Raw genomic sequence first — 24,023 nt, 5'->3', positions numbered from 1 at the left:
TTAAATAGTCACTTGTGACTATTAGACAACATAGCTCGCATCTGTGGAGCTGTGACCCTCTGAATTTGCATGGTCTGTTACAGTGGTCGGCAAACTCATTAGTCAACAGAGTGACAAATCTCGGCTCACGAGCCACAGTTTGCCGACCACTGCTCTGTTAGGTCCATCCTTATTTGCTTCCTGGTGTCAGATACAGTAGAGAACTGAGGTGAAGGCGCTTCAGGGCATCGTGGAGCAGGTAGTCTCTTCCCTGCGAAGGTCCACAGGAACCTGGATTTAGAGACAAATTCTCTCCCTACTTTAAAGAGACTCTTTCCTCGTTCCTTTTCCACTTAAATGTTACTGCCTGCTCTGAAGAGTGTTCTTACCAGTCACCAGTTAGTTGCCTATAACATCTTTTACAACTTTTAATATACTTCTATTTTCTTTTTTTTCCTTTTTTATTATTTTATATATCTTACCATTCCCCCCTACTTCTATTTTCATAATTGTTATTTCCAAAGCATCGCAGCAAAATGATACACAGACTATCTTTCATGCACGACTGTTAAACCTTCAGAAACTTTGTTTTCTGCCCACTCCCTGGTCTAATCAGCCAACAAAGTCCAAACCAGGTTTTTATGCTTCGTATGTCTGTTCTGTCATTACTAGGAATAACGATGCCTGCTCTCTAAATTCAGTAAGCTAAATGCTCTGTCCAGGATTGCCTGGGTTAAGGACAATTGGCATCATTCTAGGTATCCTCCTGTTGGTAGGAAGGAACATGCCGATGACCATCTGGACTTCCATTAATTAATGGCTTTCAAATGACCTGATGGGGTGAGGCAGGAGTTTGGTGAGCTGGTAGACTGGATCGACTCTTGAAGGAGAGATTTCTTTTCCGTGTAATCAATAGAAATGTAAATGTTTTCCGTGCCTTGCTCCTACTGACTGTGACATTTAGAGAGTAGTTGAGAGTGAATTGGGCTTATGCTGTGGCTCTTATGCCTCAGAACCCAAGTCTCCAAGTAATGCTGACCTTCGGGCCGGCTTAGGAGAGACTAGATACTGCAGTGCGTAAAATCCCTTGGATACATTTTGAGAAAAACCTGTCTTACGGTGAATTTTGCTGAGTACAGTGTGATGATTAAGTAATAAGATGGGGTTTTTTTTTTGTTTTTTTTTTCTCCCTAATCCGCATTTGATAAATGCTTCACTCTGTGCAGGTGACTCTGCCGGGACATGTGGCAGTGATGCAGAGATAATTGATTGGCATGGTTTCTGCTCTCAGAATATTTAACTGCCTAGTGGAGGAGGACAAGTATGTACAAAGAATGCGAGAATATAAATGAAATCAGGGAAGGGCTGAGAGTGTAATGAAATTGTCTGTGCACACATTCGCCCCCTTCTCTAGACTGAGTTTCTTGCAGGCCAGGACAACTCCTCTTTCTAAGTACCTGGTAGAGTGCATGGAACATTATTGACTTTAGGTAAATTTAGCATTCAAATGTAGTTTTCACATTGAAGTCTTTCTCACATAGAAACTATAAGAAATGTTGGTAATATTAGATTTGTCCTTCCAAGGTAGCTACTCTGAAGGAGACAGTACTATGTTTGGATGTGTCTGATACATTCATCACATTACTCTCTGCCACAATGAACTTCTCTTATAGTATACCAGAGATTCTACTGTGTTCTGTGTTTTCCATCATACTATTTATCATTTTCTTGGAGGGGGAGGGGAATGAAGGTGTATGTTTACAAGCTTGTTATCAATTAACTATTAAAAATATATTCAAGTTAATGCCTTCTGTCCCTTTTGCTAGCTAACTGCAGGTTGGATTGTAAAGGAATGAAATTTCTCCTTGAAATCAGGACACAGTACTCCTGAGAAACTGTTCTCCCTCCCCCTACCCCTCCCCTTTTGTTAAAACGTGTATTTATGGTGCCTGCAGTGGCTTCTCTTATTTTGGCGTGTCCGCTGCAAAGGTAGAATTTCTGCCAGTTAAGGGTTTTCAAATGAAATATTATCTACCTTTTACCATTTATGTTCCTATTGGGTAGGTGATGACCTAGCAACTGAAATGTCCTCTTTGTAAATCATGAGTCTTTTTCTTTTCAAAGAGGAGTGTTGTGTCAAGAAGTGTGAATGCCACTCTAGAATTATCATCGCACACTTCCTTGTTTCTTTTCCTCTTTTGTCCTGCAAGACTTGGGCCGTTGTCTGTTCCCGGTGTCCTTATTTGTGCCATTTTAGCACTAGAACTTCACAGCTAATGAGGCAAAAGTATAGTTTAGAAGAATAGTAATATCCAAGATCCCTATTATGAGGAGGAAATCTCAAAGTCAAATTGATTGGTACAGCTTGTATTTGCTAAAAAGACTCATATTATATATAATATTTTGTCCAAAGCATTTATATAAAAAATAATGAGAATAAGGGATATCAAGAACATGGCTCATAATATCTAATGTATGGCTTGGCTTGTACTCAGTGGATTCTCCATAAATATCTATTGAGTGAGTATGACTGTCTCCCAGGTATTCTTTATTAAGATATAGAAATTACCATACATATCACTGTGTCCAAGAAGAAGAGGATTTAACTTGTACATAACCAATTTTTTTGTATGCTGAGGTTCCATATACAATGGAATTTGCTTGCTAGGTAAAACTAAAAGGCTTAAAAATTGTGTGCTGTTTTAAGAGCTATAATTGATGGAGCTAACATAGCTGATTATTCCAAACATAGGATCTAAACACAAGTATTTGGTGAGAATCTCCCAGCCAATAAATCTTAGGCATTCCTTCTTGGAAGGTTAAATGGAGAATCCATTTCCACTAATATCAGCTTGTCTCCATGAGCAACTGCAAATTTAATTCATTGCTACCTAAGATTTTTCAGGTGATTTTGCAGTACCTCGATATCGTCTTTTGCAGAAACAAAATACCTTCATAGCCACAAAAGTAATTTTATTGAGAGAGTCCATCTTAATTCTCAGATCTTCTAGGCATTTAAAAAGAGCCCAGGTTATGTTGGACACTCTCTAGTGTTAGTTTTATGTTCTAGACTTGTCAAATTCAAAAGGCAAGACACACCATTATAGCTCAGCTCCAGATGCAAAGGCCTCGAGCATATCACAGATGGACATAGACATTGTGTGTGAAATACATAGCAGAACACCACTGAATATTTTTTGCTGACAATATACTGGAAGTTCTATTTTTAGGCTGTCTTCCCAGCAACGATTTTGTTAGCAAGAGAATTCTAATAGATTCTGTCTAGATTCCAAAGAATTTACCATGCCAGGTCCATTGTGGAGATGGAGTGTGAAACGAGAATGGAGCCGAGAAGTATAAATCAAGGAAAATTCTTTTCACAATTTTTATCTTGAATATATATAACTCTTGGGGCTAGATTCATCCTTAAATTAAGGTGCTGGCCTAATAAAATAGTAGCAGGATAGTAAGTGGAACCTGTCATCCGGTCAAGGGCACGTACCTTGGTTGCAGGCACATACCCAGTAGGGGGTGTGCAGGAGGCAGCTGATAGATGTTTCTCTCTCATCGATGTTTCTAACTGTCTATCCCTCTCCCTTCCTCTCTATAAATTTTTTTTAAAATCAATAAAATATATTAAAAAGAGAAAAGAAATTCAGATCCTGACACTATCAGGGATGCCAGTTCATATGATGGGAAAAGTTTAATGAGGTTAACTAGTAGTGAGTGGCCACAGTCGAGATTTGCCTATGTTTATTAGAAATTCAAACTGAGGTTGGGGTGAGAGACTGTTCCATGTGACAGAAAAAGCACTGCTTGTGGGAATAGGTAAGTTCCTGTTGTTGAACCGTCCCGAGCCTCAGGTTCTCAGCTGTCAAATGAGATTAATAAAATCATGCTCAGAGGTGTTGGTGACTATTAAAGATAATATATAATAGCACACTCTGGAAAATAACTGGGGCTCATTCAATGATAGTTTTTAAAATGTCCCACATTTTCTGATCACTTCTGCTGACATATTCTTTTTGTCTGTTCCAGCCCCTTAATCAGTCTCTTTTCTATGGAGATACTTTCCATGGTCTGAGCTCCTACCTTTTACCTTAAGTTGCTTGTGAGTGAAAATGTCCAGGAAGGCTTCCTGTTGTCTCAGGCCTGTGCAGTCCCTTCCCCCCAGGGGGCCTATGTGACTGGATCCTTGTCCTGTGTTCATTGATGCGGGTCAGGTGTACTAGATGACAGGTAGATACTCATTGCTATGCCCTGTAGTTTAGTCATGGTAAGTGAAGGAAATAAATTACGCTATGTCAGATCACCTCACTTTTTATTTTAAATACAATTAAGGGAGTGGGCCCTGTATTCCTTGAGATTAATGGTGGCTGCCTGGTCTCACTTAAGGAAAATAGCCACGGTTCTCAGCGGTCTTGGAAACCAAGCAAAAGGAATATTTTTTACTTTACGTTTTATACTTTTTGTGTGTGTGTTTTTTGTGTGTTTTTTTGTTGTTGTTTTTTTTTTGCTTTCGTGTGTGTGTGTGTGTGTGTGTGTGTGTGTGTGTGTGTGTGTTTATGTTTCACCAATGACTCAGGTTGTAGACGCCATTTGGGACTGCCAGCTATTTTTAGCATCAGGACTTCCTGTTCTACTTTTTTCTCTGTTTTGTTTCTGTAGCCTCTTTTCTTTCACTCATCAGGGCGCATTTGGTGGAATCGCCTTAGTGGATGGCACAGCCACTGCTGTTAAGCACAGGTGTATCTGAGGCAGGGCTCCTCCTTCTACCTGGGCACTCAGCTTTTTCCTGCGCATCCCTGTGCCTGGTCAGCTTTACTTGTCCTTCCCTTTAAGTGTCATTTCCTGACCTGACTGTCCCAGGTCACGCTAGGTCCCATCTTCTGGGCTCCCCTCGGATCATGAACTTGTCCTTTCTTGCTCCAACCAAACTGTAGGCTAAGCATTTGTTTGAGCAGCTGTATGTCTGTCTCCCCAACTAGACTAAGTTCTGACAGGGCAGTGTGACTATTTCATTCTCACTGTGCCCCTACCCCCTAATACATAGTGGAGGCTTCCTAAATGTTTGTTCCATGACTGACAAAAGCTGACATACTGGTACTGCCAGCCCAAGATAATGAGAGAACATAGTTGTTCAGGCCTTGGAACATTCCAGGGTCCAGGACTTTGGCCTGAATCTGGGAACGACCTGGAGATACTAGATCAGTCACCATCCTGCCTGGTCATGGGACAAAGACTTTTGTATTGAAGACTTTGCCCACAGTGTTCACGCAGAGACGACACGTTGATAGTTTTCTGCTACGACGTGTGTCTGGAATTCTACAGTGGCTCACTTTGACCAAATTCCAGGCCAGACCATTGCAGAAGCACTTTCTACCATCTTCCTTTGGACTGCTAGAGCTCATTATGAAATGTTTATTTTGTGTTTTTGGTATGTACTCATTATGGCCACGTATTGTAAGCATTTACCTCCCTTTTGAACAACTGAAATTCACCTTTATGACTATAAAGCATAAGTTGTAAGCCAGTGGGCTTTTATATGAGGAAAATCCTCGCTGACTAAAATGCTCCCAGATCTCTTTGACGAGTGCCTCCCACTCCACCCGGTCCTTTGTGGACTAGGAAACATCTGGGAGCAAGAACGGAGCTGCTGTGAACTCGGCAGTCCCGAGTGTTCCTAGTCAAGTTCCCTCCGGTTCCCCACCCATGCCAGTGCATCTCATTAAGCCACCTCTAGAACTTCCCTTTCACGCCTCTTTTTATAATACTGTCTCTGGACCTGTCTTTTTTTCAAGGCCCAGAAAAGCAGGTTCTTTTTAGATAGTTTCTGGTGCAGACCTTTCAGCCAGCAGTGTGGAAAGATGCAGAGACTCTAGGATTCAAAACCTCAGCACGTTGGATCTTCCCCTTCGGCTTCCTTCGGGAATCCCATTTCCTTTTTGTGTTTGTTACCCAATTCTTCTGACACTGCAGTTGTGAGTTCTTTTCTTAATTCTTACTTTGTGATGCTCTTTATCGAATAGCTTCCCTTTGTCCATCTTGTAGTTTAGAATACTATTACCTTAGCATTAGCGTTAGCGTTAGCATTCGTTATGAATGGAGCTCCAAATGGGCCCCTTGGGTCAAAACTTCTGATCATCAGTCAACTTTACAACATTTTCTCACAATCCATGTGACTTCGAAAATCATCTTTACTCCACTGCCACAAGTTGCAGTGACATTGACATTTACTTTGTTGCTACATGGCTTCATTTCAATTTCATTTAGCCATCCAGGCCAGCCAGCAGTGTAGGTCTATGTTGGGACTTGTTTCCACCACTCCACCTACATTATCACAAATTCCGAAATCCCCCGAGGCACCTACAGACTTCAGATGAAGAAAACACTGATTTTTGTGTCTGCCTCATGTTGACAATGTGCTAGGTATGACCAGATATGTGAACTTAGCCTCCTACCTGCACCATGGTCTCAGACTCCTGAGCCCTTCATGCTCTGCATGAGCCCGAGGCTAGTGAACCCTCTGTGTTCTCACAGTTAGTATCCTTCCAATTCACGTGTCCTTTTTTTTCAAGCCTGGAACTCATGGATGGCCATTTCAACAATGCACTTGGGATGATGCCTGGGCCTTCCTCGCAGGCTCTGAGTATTCCCACATAGCCTCTTCTTTCTTCTTTAGGGCTGCAGAGTGTTATTATAAGAGTACTTTCATCTGTTCCACTGTCTTTTTAAAAAAATATATTTTATTGATTTTGTACAGAGAGGAAGGGAGAGAGATAGAGAGTTAGAAACATCGATGAGAGAGAGTCATCGATCAGCTGCCTCTTGCACACCCCCTACTGGGGATATGCCCGCAACCAAGGTACATGCCCTTGACCGGAATCGAACCCGGGACCTTTCAGTCCCCAAGCCGACGCTCTATCCATTGAGCCCAACCGGTTTCGGCTGTTCCACTGTCTTGTTCTCCGGCCCTCAGACAAACCCTTATTTGCTGCTGCTGGCCAGTTGTTTTGGTCAGATCACATTGTAGCTGTTGTTCACCCCATGTCTCATCCACTCTGCCTCACTCTTCTAGCATTTTCTGACACTTTGCTATGAATATTGAGGATGTATTAACTTGGATTCTAGGTCATAGCTTACTTGCTTAAAATAGAGGGAGAAAATAGGTAGAAAGATACATTGCCTGTATTATTCTTAGTAAAACTCAATGATAAAAAAGAGAAGAACTGTTTTCACTTATTGTGATTTTAGAGAAGGAAGAGGGTAAGATTTTAAGTGACTATTGGCTACCAACATTGGATTTAATCCTAGTGCCAAAGGATGATTACAGTTATGTGGATAGTAACATGATTCATGGTGAAGCATTATAGGTAAGAGAAACACAAATTGAATGCTCTGGGCCGCATCTGAGAATGTCTTGATCATTTCTGTGGATCATTACTACTGTAGATACTTCATGAGCGAGTTAATATCATTACTGATCTATATCTTACTACTTTGAGAGAATAAGGGTAAAGAATGAGGCCATACTACTTTCAGGTGATGCATTAAAAAGCAAAGTTGTAATTCAGGACTCTGGTGTTTCTTGAATTCCTTTCTTAGTCATTACAGCGGAGGCCTACTTAGTCATTCCCTTTGTCCTAGATTTGGTTCTTCCAAGATTAAGGTCTCTTTAATGATTCTAGGTAATAGGAATGCCCCCCTCCCCCCCCGAATATGTGGGTATTTCCATTTTCCTCTAGCATATTTTATCTTCAAACTTTACTGTGATGTTTTAGTGGAAAAGTTAAAACAAAAAGAAAAAAATAAAGAAACCATCTTGGTTTATGATTGATGGTTCATCCCCAACAAGCCTGTACACTGAGCATTATCTGCTTCCTCCCTTGTGATCCTGACACTTAGAGTTCATTCTTCTAAGATGATGATTGACAAAGAGCCTGCATCCCTGTGTGAAGCCATAGCAAATATACTGGATCAATATATGTAGCTTAGAACAATTAGGATGGCAGAATGTATTGGAGCCAAAATTCAGAATGCCTGATCTCTGATACGTTAACAGATTGAGAAAAATCAATTTCCTTTTCCTGGTGCTTATAAAGATCTCCTACTTAGAATCATAGTGTAATGATGTGTAATGATGTGACAGGTCTTTGATAGTGTAGTCCAAGTCATGAAAATCAAGTTTTCTGACTGGTAAAATGAGCAAGTCAGGTTTTGATGTAATAGAAGTATCTCTGAAATTTAAAATTGAGGATTATATGTCAGTGTTGCATTGAGGTCACTTGCATATGAGCAGCGTCGCCATGGTCTCCTGGAGGAATTGTGGTGGAGGAATTAATAACTTGGATTCTGGAACCCGTTTTATCACCTCCGAACTGTATGCTTCAGGCAAGGCACTAAATAATTCTGTGACTACTGCTTCATCTATAAGCCAGGGATAATAGCAACACCTATTAACAACAGCGTTCTGAAGCATTAGGTGGGACTCTGTGAAATGTGCTGTAACTGTACTTGGCAGTAACAAGCTAACATGTAAATGTACTGAAGGTTATTTGGAAAATTTTCTTATTTTGATGGCTTTATTGTAAGAGTTCTAAAAAGAAAACAAAACAAAACAAAACAAAAACAAAAAAAAACCCACAGCATTTCTGCTGAGGCTTCTAAATTTTAGAACATTTGAAACAAGTTAAAAGAAAGTTGTACCTACTCAATAAGGATCAATTAAAGGTTATATTTCTCCTACATTTACTTTTTATAACATGAAAATAACCTCAGATGCCTAGTGATTGTATGGCTATAGCAAATATTTTTATTGAAACTCATTATCCTTGACAATTACTTTTATAATAACATTGTGAGCCAAACAGCACTTTTATATCAGCCACACAAAAATGAAGACACTCAAGTGTGTTTGAAATTATAATATATTATTGTGTTCTTAAGGCAATATTCAGGCAGATTCTGTTTTATGGCTTGATAACCCAACTCATTTTCTCCTTAAACATTGTTGTAAGGTTAGATAATTTTTTTGGTTTGCTGTTTTATCCTTCATTTTGGCCTTTATTTTTTATTATTAAATTTATTGTGGTGTCATAGGTTAATAAAGTTATGTAGGTTTTAGGTATACAATTCTATGATACATTATCTTGTATTGCATTGTGTGTCCACCACCCAAAATCAAATCTTCCATCACAATATATTTGATCTCCTTTATACTTTTCATCCTCCCTCTCCCCTTTCCTCTAGTAACTATTATACTGTTGTCTGTGTCTATGAGTTTTTGTTTGTTTGTTTTTCTTGTTTGTTCATTTGTTCTTTCAGTTTTATACCCTTCATATAAGTGAAATCACATGGTTCTTGACATTTTTTGTCTGACATATTTCACTTAGTCATGATGTTCTCAAGATCGATCCATGTTGTCGCAAATGGTTGTATTTCATCTTTTCTTTTGGATGAGTAGTACTTCATTGTATGTATATTACCACATCTTCTTTAACCAATCATCTGTTGAAGGACACTTCAGTTGTTTCCATGTGTTGGCTATCGTGAATAATGTTGAATAAACATAGGGGTGCATGTATCTTTGTGAATAAATGTTTTCAAATGACTTTTGGGTAGATTTACCCCCAAAATTTGAAAACATGTGCACAGAAGAAATAGGTACCCCCTGTTAGAAAAACAATGAAATAAAATTGAGAGCCCAGAATTAAACTCACATGTATATGGGCAAATAATTTTAAACAAAGGAGCCAAAAACATACATTGGAGAAAAGAAAGCCTTTTTAATAAATGTGCTTGGAAAATTGGAAAGCCATATGCAAAAGAATGAAACTAGACTATAGTTTGTCTCCATATAGAAAAAATAACATTTTTCCTTTAAAAGGAATTTATAATATTTTTTAAAAATCATTATTTTAAGAAAAAACATAAACAGAGAGCTAACATAATAAATATCCATATACCTGGGACCCAGACCATTTAAAAATATTTAAATACTTGGTATTAAATATATATATATAATATTTATGGGAAATGTAAATAAAATATTATACAATAGCTGATGCCATATTTCCCTATGTATCCTTCCGTATTCTTGTCTCCTTCCGTTCCCACCTCCCTTTTTCCTTCTCAGGGAGATTCACATGCACACTTCCTATCTGTTCCTGAACTTTTACTATATATATGGCCCTATAAATAATATCATTTATGTGTTTAAACTGATATAAATTACATCTTGTTAATGTATCGTTTTACTATCTTGTACTTTTCTCCTCGCTTAAGTTTTGAAATAAAACCTGCCGAAAGTGATCAATACAGTTTGTTTTAACTGATGTCCAGAATTCTGCAATGTGAGTTTGCCATTGTTTAATTCTTTAATATGGCTTGACTGCAGTTGACTTACTATTCCCCAGTGGTGGACAGAGACGTTGATTAGTGTAGTTTTGTTTTGCCTTGTTGCAGCTACAAATTGTGCTGCATTAACCATTTATAGACTTCTCCTTGGGCATTTGGGCAGGTTTCTCTGTATATTTCTAGAAGTGGTATGTGCACTTTCACATGCCAAATTGCTTTCCAAAATAGTTTATCAGCATAGTCCCCCTAATATTATACGAGGGTCCACCTTTCCCCGTATCCTAGACCGGATTTAGTAAGACTTAGATTTTTGCCATTGGTATGAAATGACACTTGGCTTTTAATTTGTAAAATCGGACACTGGCTAGAGTAGAAATTTTAAAATAACGGGAACAGCAGCATTGTTTAGGTGTTTTTCCCCTTGGAAGAGGTCAGGGAGATTACTACATCAGCAATCTGGTTTAAAGCTCATTGTTCTTGGCAGGGATGTTGAGTCACGGGGAAGAGAAACAGATGGTACCTCCACCAAGCAGAACTGAAGGGAGCGCCGTCATCCTCTCCACTGACAGGGTGCCGGGGCATTGGAGCGGGTTCCACATTCCCCTTCTTGAACAGTGCTTCTGGCTTATGGGCCTGAGCATTTTGGGTTTTCTCTTCCGATTGCTTCTTCCTTTTTGTCATTTAACACCACTACTATTGGGCTTCCAGGGAAAAAGCAAAGGATATAAAAGGTGGGCCTTCTTGATAAAACTAATTATACGAAGGTTTCTTCTAGAATATAGACTCTAAGTGGAGGGGAGAGGAGAGGCAGTGTTTGGGAAGATTTCTGGGGTGAGCATGCGTTGAAAACACTGGTACAATCCAATTTGGTCATTATCTGTGGCTTTCCATTATTCATGTAATCTTTGGGCCTGATTAACATTTGTGAAGTATAAAGTCTACCCATGCAAAGCATTAGCATGAATAATTAAAAGGCAGGGAGTTCGCTACACCTGACTGTGGGTTTTCCTTTATTATTGTGGGCGCTATTTTAGTAACCAGAGGAAGCATAGACTTGCAGATTGCGTGTCTGGAGGTTGCACTTGTGCTCTCGGCTCAACGACATGTCATGACACATGTATGGGTGCCTTGTTTTCCTGGAAAAAGCAAGTTTCTTTGCTGGAAATAAAAAAGTATCCGTGTTCTCTATATATAAATTATAAGGGTACAATGTGAATTCCTGGGAGGAGAACTGTCCTTAGCATAATCATACTAAATTAATTCTAGGGGCAAGTCCTGCATGCCCCTACTAGGGATCAAATCAACAACCTGGGCATGTGCCCTGACCTGGAACCTAACCATTGACCTCTGGTTGCACAGGATGACACGCTACCAACTGAGCCACTTTTTAAATAGCCTCTGGTAGATTCTTCGACAAGTCCTGATACTTCTGTGTTTTTTTTTCTGAGTGTCACAATTGAACCCTTGCTATATTAACAAAGTATATAAACCTAACTTGGCTGCTGGTGAAAAATGCACAAAGAAAACACTTTAGCCTTATCTGGTTCTTGCTGTAGAAGCTGGAAGCAGATACTACCTCAATGGGTGCCCGCTCCGGTCCATGAAGCCTTGGCTGCTCCTGGCCCTCTGAACTCGTGGGATGGGTCTTTCTTTATTCTGCAGCCTCATGCACAGACTCTGATTCCCCTTTTATGTGGATGTTCCGATGAGTGTAGAAAAGAAACTTGTGATGGGGACTTGAATGTTTCTCCTGGGGCCTTATCTGAGAGCAGCATGTGAGCCAGCCATGGTGGACCTGTTTATTTTCTCTGGAAGAATAAGTGCAGTGAAAGTTAAGTCATGCTATGGTTTAATCCTTCTGTAAGTTACTCGTTTGGCATGTATATAATAAAAGACATTGGGACTGAGAATTTAAATAAATAATGGGGGTAAATTAAATGATGTGTACGATTAAAGAGAAAGTAACGGGAAGAAAGGTTTGAAAATGTTTCCATTTCCAGCTTTATAGCACTCAGTCATGAGAAACGAGGGCCACCACTATGAATGGAGTGTTCACCACGTGAGAGGCCCCGAGGGACACTTTTCCACGTGTTCTCTCTCATTTATTCCCACAAATTTCTCGTAAGGAAGATTTTTAGCTCTTTTTTACACAGTTAGAATACCAAAGCTCCTGGGTAAAACAAAGAGCCAAAAATAACACAGCCAGTAAGTGGTGGACCAGTGCTCAGACACCTCTGTCAGACTCCAAGCCACCTCTGTTCTCCTCACAGTGGTATGGTAAGATCTGGAAGGGAAGCCAGATCTTCTAACCCACATCCTTCAGAATTTATAGTGAGGAGATTGCCTGAGGGGGTCCATTGCCCAAACCTCACAGTGACTGCCACTGCCCTACTCCTTCTGGCACTAAATTAGTGTGACTTAAGTAGAGGGTCAGACATGATATGCTATTTTAACATGCAAATGAATAAGGACACATTTGTACTTTGTCACTTCTGCTTTGGAAATTATATTCTCTATTTTTCTTCAATAGAAAAGTAGTATGTGATTATTTTTAGCAAATTTGTAAAATGCAAAATCTCTATTAAAAAGAGACTTTAAAAAATAGCAGTAATTGTATAATTGAGAGAAAGTATTGTTGACATTTGGGTATATTTTTTTCTGGTCTTTTTTTTCTGTGCATCTTCCCAATGATTTGGAAAGATATTCTGCTTTAAAATCTACTAGTGGTTATGCTACATAACATTTCCCCCCAAATTATTTTTAAGCTTATGTTCCCTGACAGTGCTAGAAAATGTTTTGATTATGGTTTATAAAAGGTGAACATATACTCTTCTTAAAACAAAAATTTAGAGAAACGTTTAAGATGGGAGTATGTGATTGCTTAAAAATCATAGCAGATTTGGGAACACCTGCTTTGTGAGAATCTGCTTAATCAGAAGTCTGTTTCCAGCCATGCAAATCCCTTTGGGAGCCAGCTAGAAACTCTTAGTGGTATAAGCACCAGTACAACACTTGACTACTTTAGCACTTCCGTTCTTACAGGATGATAGTATCTCTCACATTAATATAAAACCTGGAGAGAATTTAATTTATTTAGAATTAGTTCCAAAATGATTCAAGATTAGTGAAAGGCCTTTTACTACACTTGAGGCAAAGCTCAACAATCTTTCCTCTGTGTAAAAGTGCACCTACATGTAGGGATTAACTGGAAAACATGTCAGATATTATCAGTATGTCCCATAAAGAAGGAATTGAGCAGGAAAATTCCATTTGAAGAAACAATTTGGAAAAGTTTTCCCAGCCTGAGATGCCTGTGAAACCTGTGGAATTTGGAACTTTTTTATCAGGATAATTGTTTAATAATTGACAATATTTTTTGAGCACTTTATACCAGGTGCTTTATATAGATAATTTTATTTTAACCTTCACAGCAATCCTGTGACTAGAGATAACTATTAAAAACCTCTGTTCAGATTGAATTGAGACTCAGAGAGTTTCAATTACTTGTTCAGGATCACACAGCTTAGGAAGTGCTAGAGTCTGAATTAGAATCCACGTCTGTGATTCTAAAGTTCACACTCTTAAATATTACTCTTGATATTTTGCAACATTGTCCTGTATTATAGGTGTTGGAGTTTTATTTTTTCTCCTTTCTTTGGATCCTTTCTGTGACATGTTTTTCAGCTGCATCTCATGCACTTCCTTCTCCCAAGTTCTAGGCAAGATCCTTCCTGGTCGTGGTTCTTTAGATAAGAGAGTGACTTATGTAGACAGTACAGTAAATCCTTCCTTAATATTGTTGATAGGTTCTTGGAAATTTTTAATTTAAATGAAATGATATAGAATGAAATCAATTTTACCATAGGCTAATGGTGATAAATAACAGCTAAGTTCCTAGAGCATGTTTCGGGTCATAAAAATATCATCTAACTTCTAAATAAAGACCTACAACACTTCTAATATTAAATATAGATGTAAATGTGTACTGTACATAGATTTAAGAAGTATTAATAAAAACAAGTAAGATAATTAGTTTTCAACCTGTTTATTGCAAGTCCAGGAAGACTCTCAAAAGGCCACCTGTGCATTTCTGAGCCTGCAGGAGGTATGACATTTAACCAGCTCAGAGGGTTACATCCCACACCTGGAAGTCTCCCGTATCTCCTAGTGCATCATTGCAGGAGAGTCAGGCTGGCATTTCACGTCCAGGGAAAGAGCTGAAGGGCTGAAAACATTAGGTCAGGCCTAAAGGAAATAGAGCTTCACAACACAACACAATGTTCAAATTCTGTTAAATATTACTGAGTCAGTTAACCATTGCTGTACAGCATACCAATCCAAAACTATGGTTTAAACCAACAGCAATTTACTAATTCTCATGATTCCTTTTCTAACTTCGTGATTATTCTACCAGTCTGGCCTGGACTCACTCATGGGCTGCATTGAACTAGAACATGGGCATAATGCCTCACTCACTTGCCTGGCAGTTCGTGGTGACTGCCTGCTAGAGTACCTGGGTTCTCCTCCCTGGGGCCTCTCATTAGACCTATTAAGACAGGTGATGTCAGGGAAGCATTCCAAGAGAGCAAAAACCAAACCAGCAAGGCTTCTTCTGGTCTAGCTTTGAAAGTCATCCAGGGTCATTCTGTCATGTACACAACATGGTCAGAGCATGTGCCAAGCCCAGTGCAGATTCAGGGAGTGGAGAAAGAGACCTCAGCTCCTGGTGGGAGGAGTGGATTGCGGAGGAGCCTAGTCATGGCTCATAGGCACTGTGTTGTCAGTCTACATAGCTGCTGGAGTTCTGTGACTGAGCATCTGTGATTGAATGTGTGTGGAATACTGGTGGGAAAGTATGTCAGGCTTAAATGTAAATGCACAGTCTATTTTCCCTCCCAATACATTTCTAAGTGTACTTATGTGCATGTTACATTTTAAAGCATATACGAAATGCCAGGTTTGTATTTTATTTTTATTTTTTAAAAAATATTTTATTGATTTATTCACAGAGAAGAAGAGAGTTAGAAACATCGATGAGAGAGAATCATCGATCAGCTGCCTCTTGCACACCCCCTACTGGGGATGTGCCTGCAACCAGGTACATGCCCTTGCCAGGAATCGAACCCGGGATCTTTCAGTCCACAGGCCGACGCTCTATCCACTGAGCCAAACCGGTCCCGGCTGGGTTTGTATTTTATATTTGGCACCTAAGAGGATATAATTCAGAAATTCCTTCCCACATCATTACAGCCAACTTAGCAAGGTTCTTCAACTGGGCTGTGCAAATAAATTGCTGAAAAGATTAATATATACATTTGCCAGAAGTTGCAAAATAAATCTTTCATAAGCTGATTAAAATATTACCTTTGATATTCTAGATGACTTCAAACATCTCTTATCTTTATTAGGATGCATTTTCATTAATATGTAATAAATGAGGTTCTTGGATCAAAGTAGAGATCACATTTTAGCACATTCATATATTCGTATTCAATGTATACTCAAGCAGAGTTGTATATTAACAGTATTTAAAGCATTCTCTTAAAAATATTTTTTATTGATTTTTATCGAGAGAGGAAGGGACAGAGAGATAGAAACATTGATGAGAGAGGAACATCATAGATCAGCTGCCTTCTGCACACATGCCTACTAGGGATTGAGCCCACAACCTGGGCATGTGCCCTGACCAGGAATTAAACCAGTGACCCTCTGTTCCATCACCAATCCGTTCCCTCTTAACTGATGCCTGGGACTAGACCTTTCTTCTTCCTCTGACCTCCAAACCTTCTCCATTCATTTCCTTTGCACAGACAAGCACTCTCACATAGATGCAGACACTAGGGAGCACCGAGACACACACAGCCTTTTGGGTTTCATTTCGTTCTATAGCCAATGGGTGTACTATCTGGATCAAAATCAGTGGGAAAGAAAAGTGCATAAATCCCGAAACTGTTTCTCCTTCCCATCTCCCTGTCCCTGCAGCAGGCAGGTCCTTGTGTTCCCAGTGTTCTCAGTTGCTTCCACTGTCCACATACAGCCCTGTTTACTCTGTTCTTTCCACCACCAAGCTGATGGTGGACTCTACAGTTCTTGGGTGTTCCTCTAAAAGGCAGATAGATGTAACTTTAGAGCATAAGAATATAAATATAGAATTCTTTCTTTGTGGTTGAGTTTTTTTTTCTTTAAATATAGTTTATTGATTTTTACAGAGAAGAAGGAAGAGGGATAAAGAGTTAGAAACAACGATGAGAGAGAAACATCAATCAGCTGCCTCCTGCATAACCCCTATTGGGAATGTGCCTGCAACCAAGATACATGCCCTTGACCAGAATCAAACCTGGGACTCTTCCGTCCACAGGCTGATGTTCTATCGAGCCAAACCAGTTAGGCTGTGGTTGAGTTTCTTAATAGGGATTCCTTAAAACTGCTGGAGTCCACAGGACTCATGGATTTGTGAATTTTAATACAAAGTATGTTTATATGTCCTCGTGCATTTTTTCCAAAAAAGTCTATAGCTTTCATTATTCTCAAAAAGACATATGACCTAAGAAAAGGACAAAACCCTTCATCTTGTGCGATCTCAGTGACTAGAAAGAAGAGGAGAAAGGATATCGGAGGGAAAAAATTATATCTATTTTGCTATATTACATAGCTGGGTTCTTCTGCCAAGTACTTAGTACAGGGCATGAAGGCAGGGAAGAAGCTGGAGGAAAAATCACTAGTACAATGGAGAGGAATCATTGCAGCCAATTCGCAAGGGAAGGAAAAAGGGGACACATTTAGTATCTCTCACGTGTCAGGATTTGGACTACATTCTCTAATATTTTCATTTAATCCAACTTAACAATGACTGACTTAATGGAATTGCTCAGGCTTCAGAACTAGAGGGAAAAACCGCGAGATCCGGATTTAAACTTTGGCTCCAAGCTTAACTGAGTGTCATCTGGGCTCGATGACCTCTTAATTGTAACACGAGGTGGAGAGCAGCACTTAGTAAATTTGCTTTAAGAAGGTATCATTAATGGAAATGTTAGGCACTAAGTAACTTATTATTATTATATTTTAGAGATGATGAGGCTGCTGTTCAGGGATTTATTGTAAGACAGAAAGAGCTGGCTGTGGGAGATGATCCAGGGGCTATTTGGCCAAGAAGTGTAGCTTCTATGGTGCCACTGTTCCTTCCTTCCAGAAGCCAGGCCCCTTCCATTTTACCCCGAGGTTCTGACAGCCATCACCGTGGCTTTGGAATTAGGGAACGCTCTGTCCTCATACCACAAGGGATGTGTTCCTGGCAGTTCAAGCTGAAATCTGGTCCATGGAAATATTGCTGTGTGGCATCACTGAAGGCGGTAGGACTCAGCTTTAGATTATGGATTGGATTGTGTGTCAAATGGGCATTAGTGTGTCAGCTTAGGAGCTGATTCAACATATATATACACATACATATATGTTTCTATGGGGGAACTACCTTTCTGCATTCCAGTTAAGTGCTATGTTCATATGTTGGAGACTATTAATATATATGAAATTGATAAGGTCTTGAAGGATTGCAGTCTCGGACAAAAAGAAAAGGAGACCCAGGGAAAGGTGACATGGACAAATAGTTACACTTTTTCCCATTGTTTGAGTGTTCTCACCATATAGTTTGGACATAAAACTTGTCCTACCCATTCATTAATTGCATGGCATAATGGAATGAAGGGCACGTATGAAGACACTTATTGAGTCTCCTTTTGCAACAACTCAGCTTCCCTCCCAATGATAGGTAATTAAGAATTGCTACTAGGAATGAGCTTTAGCAGTGCCCCACCCTGCCAAGGCTTGGGTCATGAAACCCATCGTGGACATTGCTTTTTCTTTAAAGGAGGAAAAAAGTCAACTTTTTCATGAATTTCCTGTTGGCCTTACCTCTTGGATAGAGAAAGATGGATCTAGTATGTTTATGTGACACAGAGTAGTTTGGGGATGTAAGTTATGCCCTTTATAATTTGTAGCATAATAAGCATTTAAACTTTTAACACTTATTCCCACTGGCCTTGAAAATAAGCCTATGTATTTAAACCAGGGCTGGGTAACGTCTGGATATGTATGGCCCAAGAAATCATTTGATCTGGCCCTGTCAGGGCATTAGGGGTGAGTTAATTAAATGTTTGACCAAAGATAGCAGGCTAATTTCTAAGTTGATAATTTTGTATGGTCCTTGAATGGCCCTTGTATGGTCCCATATGGCCCTTGGCACAAAAAAAGATTCCCCGCCCCCCCCCTGATTTAAACCAAGATCTGGAGGACAGGAGCCATGAATGGGCTTAGGTTAGGGGTGTCGAACTCAATCAGAGAAGGGGCCAAAATCTAAAATCCAGCCTAAATCGCGGGCCGAATGGTTTACTGAACAGTCATAAACTGTCATTGTGATGGAAACGCAGCGGAGTGCAGTGATGACAGCGCCGTGTGGGCCACATTGCAAGGCCTGGCGGGACGGATTTGGCCCGCGGGCCTTGTGTTTGACACATGTGGCTTAGGTGGACATTTTTCTGAGAGGATTCAGAGTTCATCAACTTCTCTTAGAGAAAGCTGTCGACACAAAAAGCTTGGAAACTACTTTTCTGTAGGAAATTAGATGCACTGTCTTTCTCCAGTCTTTGAATGAATCTTAAGTTTAATTTTCTACATGTTTAGAGGATGAGCAACAGTGTTACATAATAAGAGAGTTAATGTAATTTAGAGAATCAAACAGAACTTTTCTTAGGCAATAGCTTTGTTTTTATCAGGTTGAAGCTGCTGTATGTGAAGCTTCAGAGATTATCTTAGCTTTATAAAATGAGCTGTTATACTTTCTGCTAGTGTGTGTGTGTGTGTGTGTGTGTGTGTGTGTGTGTGTGTGGTGGGAGTGTGACCATGTGTTTTTATGCATGAGGTCATCAGGTATGTATGAGGTCTCGGTGTACACCAGTGCAATCCTGATCTAGAACTGTTTATATTCTGTGTTACTGAACCCAGAAGCTCACAAGAAAATACTCTGTCACAGTTTCGGCAGTGTGAAACTGCCAGTCATCTCACATTTTGTTTCCTGGAACCACTCTTAAAACTAGAAACAATTTCTTTCTTTTTTTAAAATACATTTTTATTGGTTTCAGAGAGGAAGGGAGAGGGTTAGAGACATAGAAACATCAATAATGAGAGAGAATCATTGATAGGCTGCCTCCTGCACTCCCCCTACTGAGGATCAAGCCTACAACCTAGGCATGTGCCCTTGGCTGCAACCGAACCAACTCTCTAGCCACTGAGCCAAACTGGCTAGGGCAACAATATATTTCTTGATTCACCAGTGGGTTTCTGTGTGTGTGTGTGTGTGTGTGTGTGTGTGTGTGTGTGTGTGTGTTTGTATTTTGTCTGTCTCCTGTTGATATAACTTTTATCTCATTAACCACGACTCAATAATAAAGGGACTCTTTAAATTAGTTGTAGTCCTTTGGTATCTATGAAACTTCCAGGAGAGAGGATAGTGACTCTTGAAGAAATTTTTTTTAATTGCAATAAAATGCGCATAACAAAATTTCCCGTCTTAAGTGTATGTAGTTCAGTGGCATTAAGTACAGTCACTCTGTTGTGCAGCCATAGGATACTGTTAGCAATGGGATTTTCTGTGCAAATATTTCTACTACTAAGCTTAGTCAGAGATTTCTCCCCAGAAAATCATATGCCCAAGTAAAATGTGTCAACTTTTACAATAAGAAATACTGCAGCTGCCACCAAATCTGTTACTAAGTCTGTCAGAATTCTAAATCGAGACTGCATATCACCTCCAGTGAATGCAGCCTTTCTTGTGCAGATCCCCATGTCCTCTCCCCTGCTGCCTGAGTGACAGGCTGTTGGGAGGTAGGCTGCAAGACAGAGGCATCACCTCAGCACGCTCCCTTCTACCACCAGCTCAGCCCAGCAGATGCTGATTGCCTGGTGTGCAAAGACTGGCTCTCTCCAAGCTGTCCACATGTCAAGAGATGTGGTTTTACAATATATCTTACAAATGAAAAATGATAAGATATTAAAAACTGGAAAGATTTGCATTAGTTATATCCTGAGAGATAGGTAGGTTGTACCATCCCCATCCCCTGTGATAGATGTGGAATCTGAGGCTCGAAGGCTAAATAATAGCCTCTCAGTAGTAGAGCTGGGTTTTAACTCATGCTGCCTCCCTGTAAAATGCTGTGGAGTGCTAGCTGGATAGAGTCTGAAACCGTTCTTAGACTTAAAGGGAGGAGGGGGACCAGCACGCTTCTAAAGCAAAGCACTCACCTCATAGATTTCAGAGTTTTGAAAAGTAATTGAATCCTGAGGAGAAAGATATGCTCTCAGTATAGATTTGGAATATGTTTCATAGAAATAACTTTGCAAAACTTCATTGATGTAATTATTATAAATTTTTAAAAAATACATTTTATTGGCTTTTTTACAGAGAGGAAGAGAGAGGGATAGAGAGTTAGAAACATCGATGAGAGAGAATCATCCACCAGCTGCCTCTTGCACACCCCCTACTGGGGATGTGCCCACAACCAAGGTACGTGCCCTTAACTGGAATTGAACCCGGGACCTTTCAGTCCGCAAGCTCTATCCACTGAGCCAAACTGGTTTCGGCAATTATTGTAAATTTTTTACTTTGAAGGGTGATGATTATACTGATAGAAAGTTCCTTGGTCTCCTTATTCAAATATTTATTTTTAAAAGTTGAAGACAGCCCAGCTGGCATAGCTCAGTGGTTGAGCATCAACCTATGAACCAGGAGGTCATGGGTTGCAGGCTCATCCCAGTGTGGGGCGTGCAGGATAGCTGATCACTGATTCTCTCCCATCATTGATGTTTCTATTTCTCTCTCCCTTTTCCTTCCTCTCTTTGAAATAATAAAAATAAATAAGTAAATAAATAAATGTTGAAGGCAGCTATGCATTCAGGATACTTCTTAGCATTAAGTATAATAGAGTTACACTTTGTATGAATTTATTCAAAAGGCTTTTTTCAATCTTTAACAGATTTTTTTATTCTAGAGCATAAGACCCATGAATTTTACATAACAAAATGTGTACATGTATGCACACAATTTTTGTTCAGTGGCATTGCTTCCTTTTAAGTAAACAGATGGGAAATAATTTACTTGCCTCTGTAATCTACTGCCTTTGCTCTTATCTGAGAATATTTTAAATGAAAACATCATTTGACATTTCCTCTTTAACTCCTTTGATTTTCAGAAAAATTTCTTGGGTTTATCTAACCAGGTTAGATAATTTTGCTGTATTATGTTATATACTTCTTGTATGGAAATAGTACGTATTATATTGTAATTTGGAAATGAGTTAAATACATTACTCATCTTATATCTTTACAACCCTACTGATAGAACTGAGTAATCAGAATGAATCCTCTATTTTTCACATAAAAAACTCACACAACAGAGAAGTATAAATGCCTTTTCTCAAACTCTCAAAGAAAGGGAACTAATAGAGCAAAGGTTGTACATATTTTTAAACCTTATGTGCTAATTTGCAACAAACCATGCTTATTTGAAAGAAACTTTCGCATTTTTCTTCATTCATTAGAAGATGGATGGGGCCAGTAAGATGGATGAATGTAAGTTTCAAATTCAAGAATGCTTAAAAGTTATGTAAAGGCACTAGGTGCAATACTATGTTTCATATTACTGAATCCAAAGACTAAAATAAATTATTGCACATATGTTATATTTACTGCCAGTAGTTTATAAATTCACAATGTCTTGCATTACAGCTCTTTGTTTATATATCCTAATCATCTCCTATAAAATAAAAGCTCATGGGTAAGGGAGCAGGACAGAAGAAGATTTTTTGTTGTTGTTGTTATTGTTATTTTCCAATTTTTTCTAGCAACTTAGATGTTGAGAATATAGATGGTAAAATGATATAGAAGTTCTCAGTGGTGATTATTTATTGTAAAAAAATGAATGCACTTATAATAATATGATTATTCTGCTGTTTTCCCATTAAAGCCATTCTTTCAGATCAGATTTTGTGAAGCCAAATGTAGTTGGCCATTGTTGTAGGGAGGATTACAGGACCATCAGTCTAATGCATTTGTTTTTCGGTTCATTTCAGTATTTAAATCTAGGCTTTCCATTCACTCTGACCCACTAAAAGGATGGGTTATAAAACTGATTTTGAAAATAAAATTAAGAAAGGAGAGAGAGATATTAAATCTCGACTTTTATTATTTGTTTTATTCTCAGCTCTGGTCTTTGCTTATTGGTGATGCAACCTTATGCAAGGAAGATACAGTTTGCTCATCTGCTTGTGTTTCTTCATCTGTGTTGTTGTGTGATTAATGGCTGCTCATAGTGTGAAGTAGTTGTCATGATAAACTGAGTGATGCCATTTAATAGACTGGGTTCGGGCCTCACTAGGTGTGAAATCTAGGTCACTCGTCATAAAAGCCTTGTCCCAGGAACGAGAGGCTCACTGGTTGTCATCTGTCTTGCACAAACGGCTCATGTTGGCACTTGAAATTATTGGCGTAAACTGGGTCAGGTATTAAGTCAAACTATGTGAAATTGCCATATTTGGCCATTCTTTACCTAAAATGGCAATTTTGTGTTGTTCAGGATAACACAAAACACAACGAAAGAAACCTGTTGAAATGTTAGGCTTTTGCAATTATAAAGTCTTTTTTATTAAAAAATTCTTTCTGTAAAAACGCAGTCAGTAGTCTAAGAATTTATAGTCAATACCTTTCATTTATAGGAGCATCATTATTAATGGAAAAAATGACATAGGAAGGTAGAGTCAGATTCTAGGACTTCAGAAATGTATTAAAGTACAAAAACATCACAAAGTCCTATAGTAATGCCACAAGTCTGTGCAGTATTAAATATGCATCAGCTTGTTTTTCTTCATCAGAAGGAGGAGTGATAATGGGGAGAAAGAAAGGGGGACGCTAGGGGTAGGGTGAGACGAATGCCCAAAGGGGTGGAAAAGGAGGCCAACAGGCCCTGGCCTGTCAGGGAGACCTGTAGTTGGAGAGGATGGGACTCTAGCCCCTTAAAAGCAGTGATGATGGGAATATGCCTGTCACCAAGGTGAGCTCACCTTCCAAGCAGCACAGGTAAGTGTCTGGGAAGAAGTGGGGCATATCAATAGTCTCTGCTCCCATTTATACTGAGAGGATAAATTCAGACTCAGACCCCAGAAAATCATGTTGTTTCCTGATATTGAAAATTACATATTGGAAGGGATGCCTATTTGTTTTGTTTTGGGTGTGTGTGTGTGTGTGTGTGTGTGTGTGTGTGGCTATTAAAAAGTTAAAATATAAGTGTCCAAAAGAAAAACCAATTCATGCCATACTTGATAACACTGAAATATAATCAACTCCATAATGGTTTAAAAAATCCCTCATCAGATCCTTTGGTGGTTTGGATATGGGGGAATTAATAGAGAAGCAAGCTGAAACCAGTTTGGGTAAATGGATAGAGAGTCGGCCTGCGGACTGAAAGGTCCCAGGTTTGATTCTGGTAAAAGGCATGTACTTTGGTTGTGGGCACATCCCCAGTAGGGGGTGTGCAAGAGGCAGCTGATCGATGATTCTCTCTCATTGATGTTTCTAGCTTTCTATCCCTCTCTCTTCCTCTCTGTAAAAACTCAATAAAATATATTTGTCAAAAAAATAGAGAA

General features: G+C 39.3%; 1 protein-coding gene across 12 annotated transcripts in view; it reads left to right on the top strand.

Annotated features, from left to right (window-relative positions):
• The window catches only part of MAP7 (microtubule associated protein 7), a 134,344-nt gene that overhangs the window by 19,799 nt on the left and 90,522 nt on the right, over positions 1–24,023 (top strand). For 5 of the 12 annotated variants that reach the window (XM_045573406.1, XM_045573409.1, XM_045573411.1 and 2 more), the window contains exon 2: positions 3,837–3,842. The exons of the other annotated variants lie outside the window; for them this stretch is intronic. In XM_045573406.1, the coding sequence (XP_045429362.1) occupies positions 3,837–3,842 (6 nt within the window). The remainder of the gene's footprint in view (positions 1–3,836; positions 3,843–24,023) is intronic. 12 annotated transcript variants of the gene reach the window in all.

This window comes from Pipistrellus kuhlii, unplaced genomic scaffold (assembly GCF_014108245.1).
Source record: "Pipistrellus kuhlii isolate mPipKuh1 unplaced genomic scaffold, mPipKuh1.p scaffold_m20_p_5, whole genome shotgun sequence".
Classification (NCBI taxonomy): domain Eukaryota; kingdom Metazoa; phylum Chordata; class Mammalia; order Chiroptera; family Vespertilionidae; genus Pipistrellus; species Pipistrellus kuhlii.
Note: the sequence above shows the minus strand (reverse complement) of the source record. Positions and strands in the feature narration are given on the sequence as shown.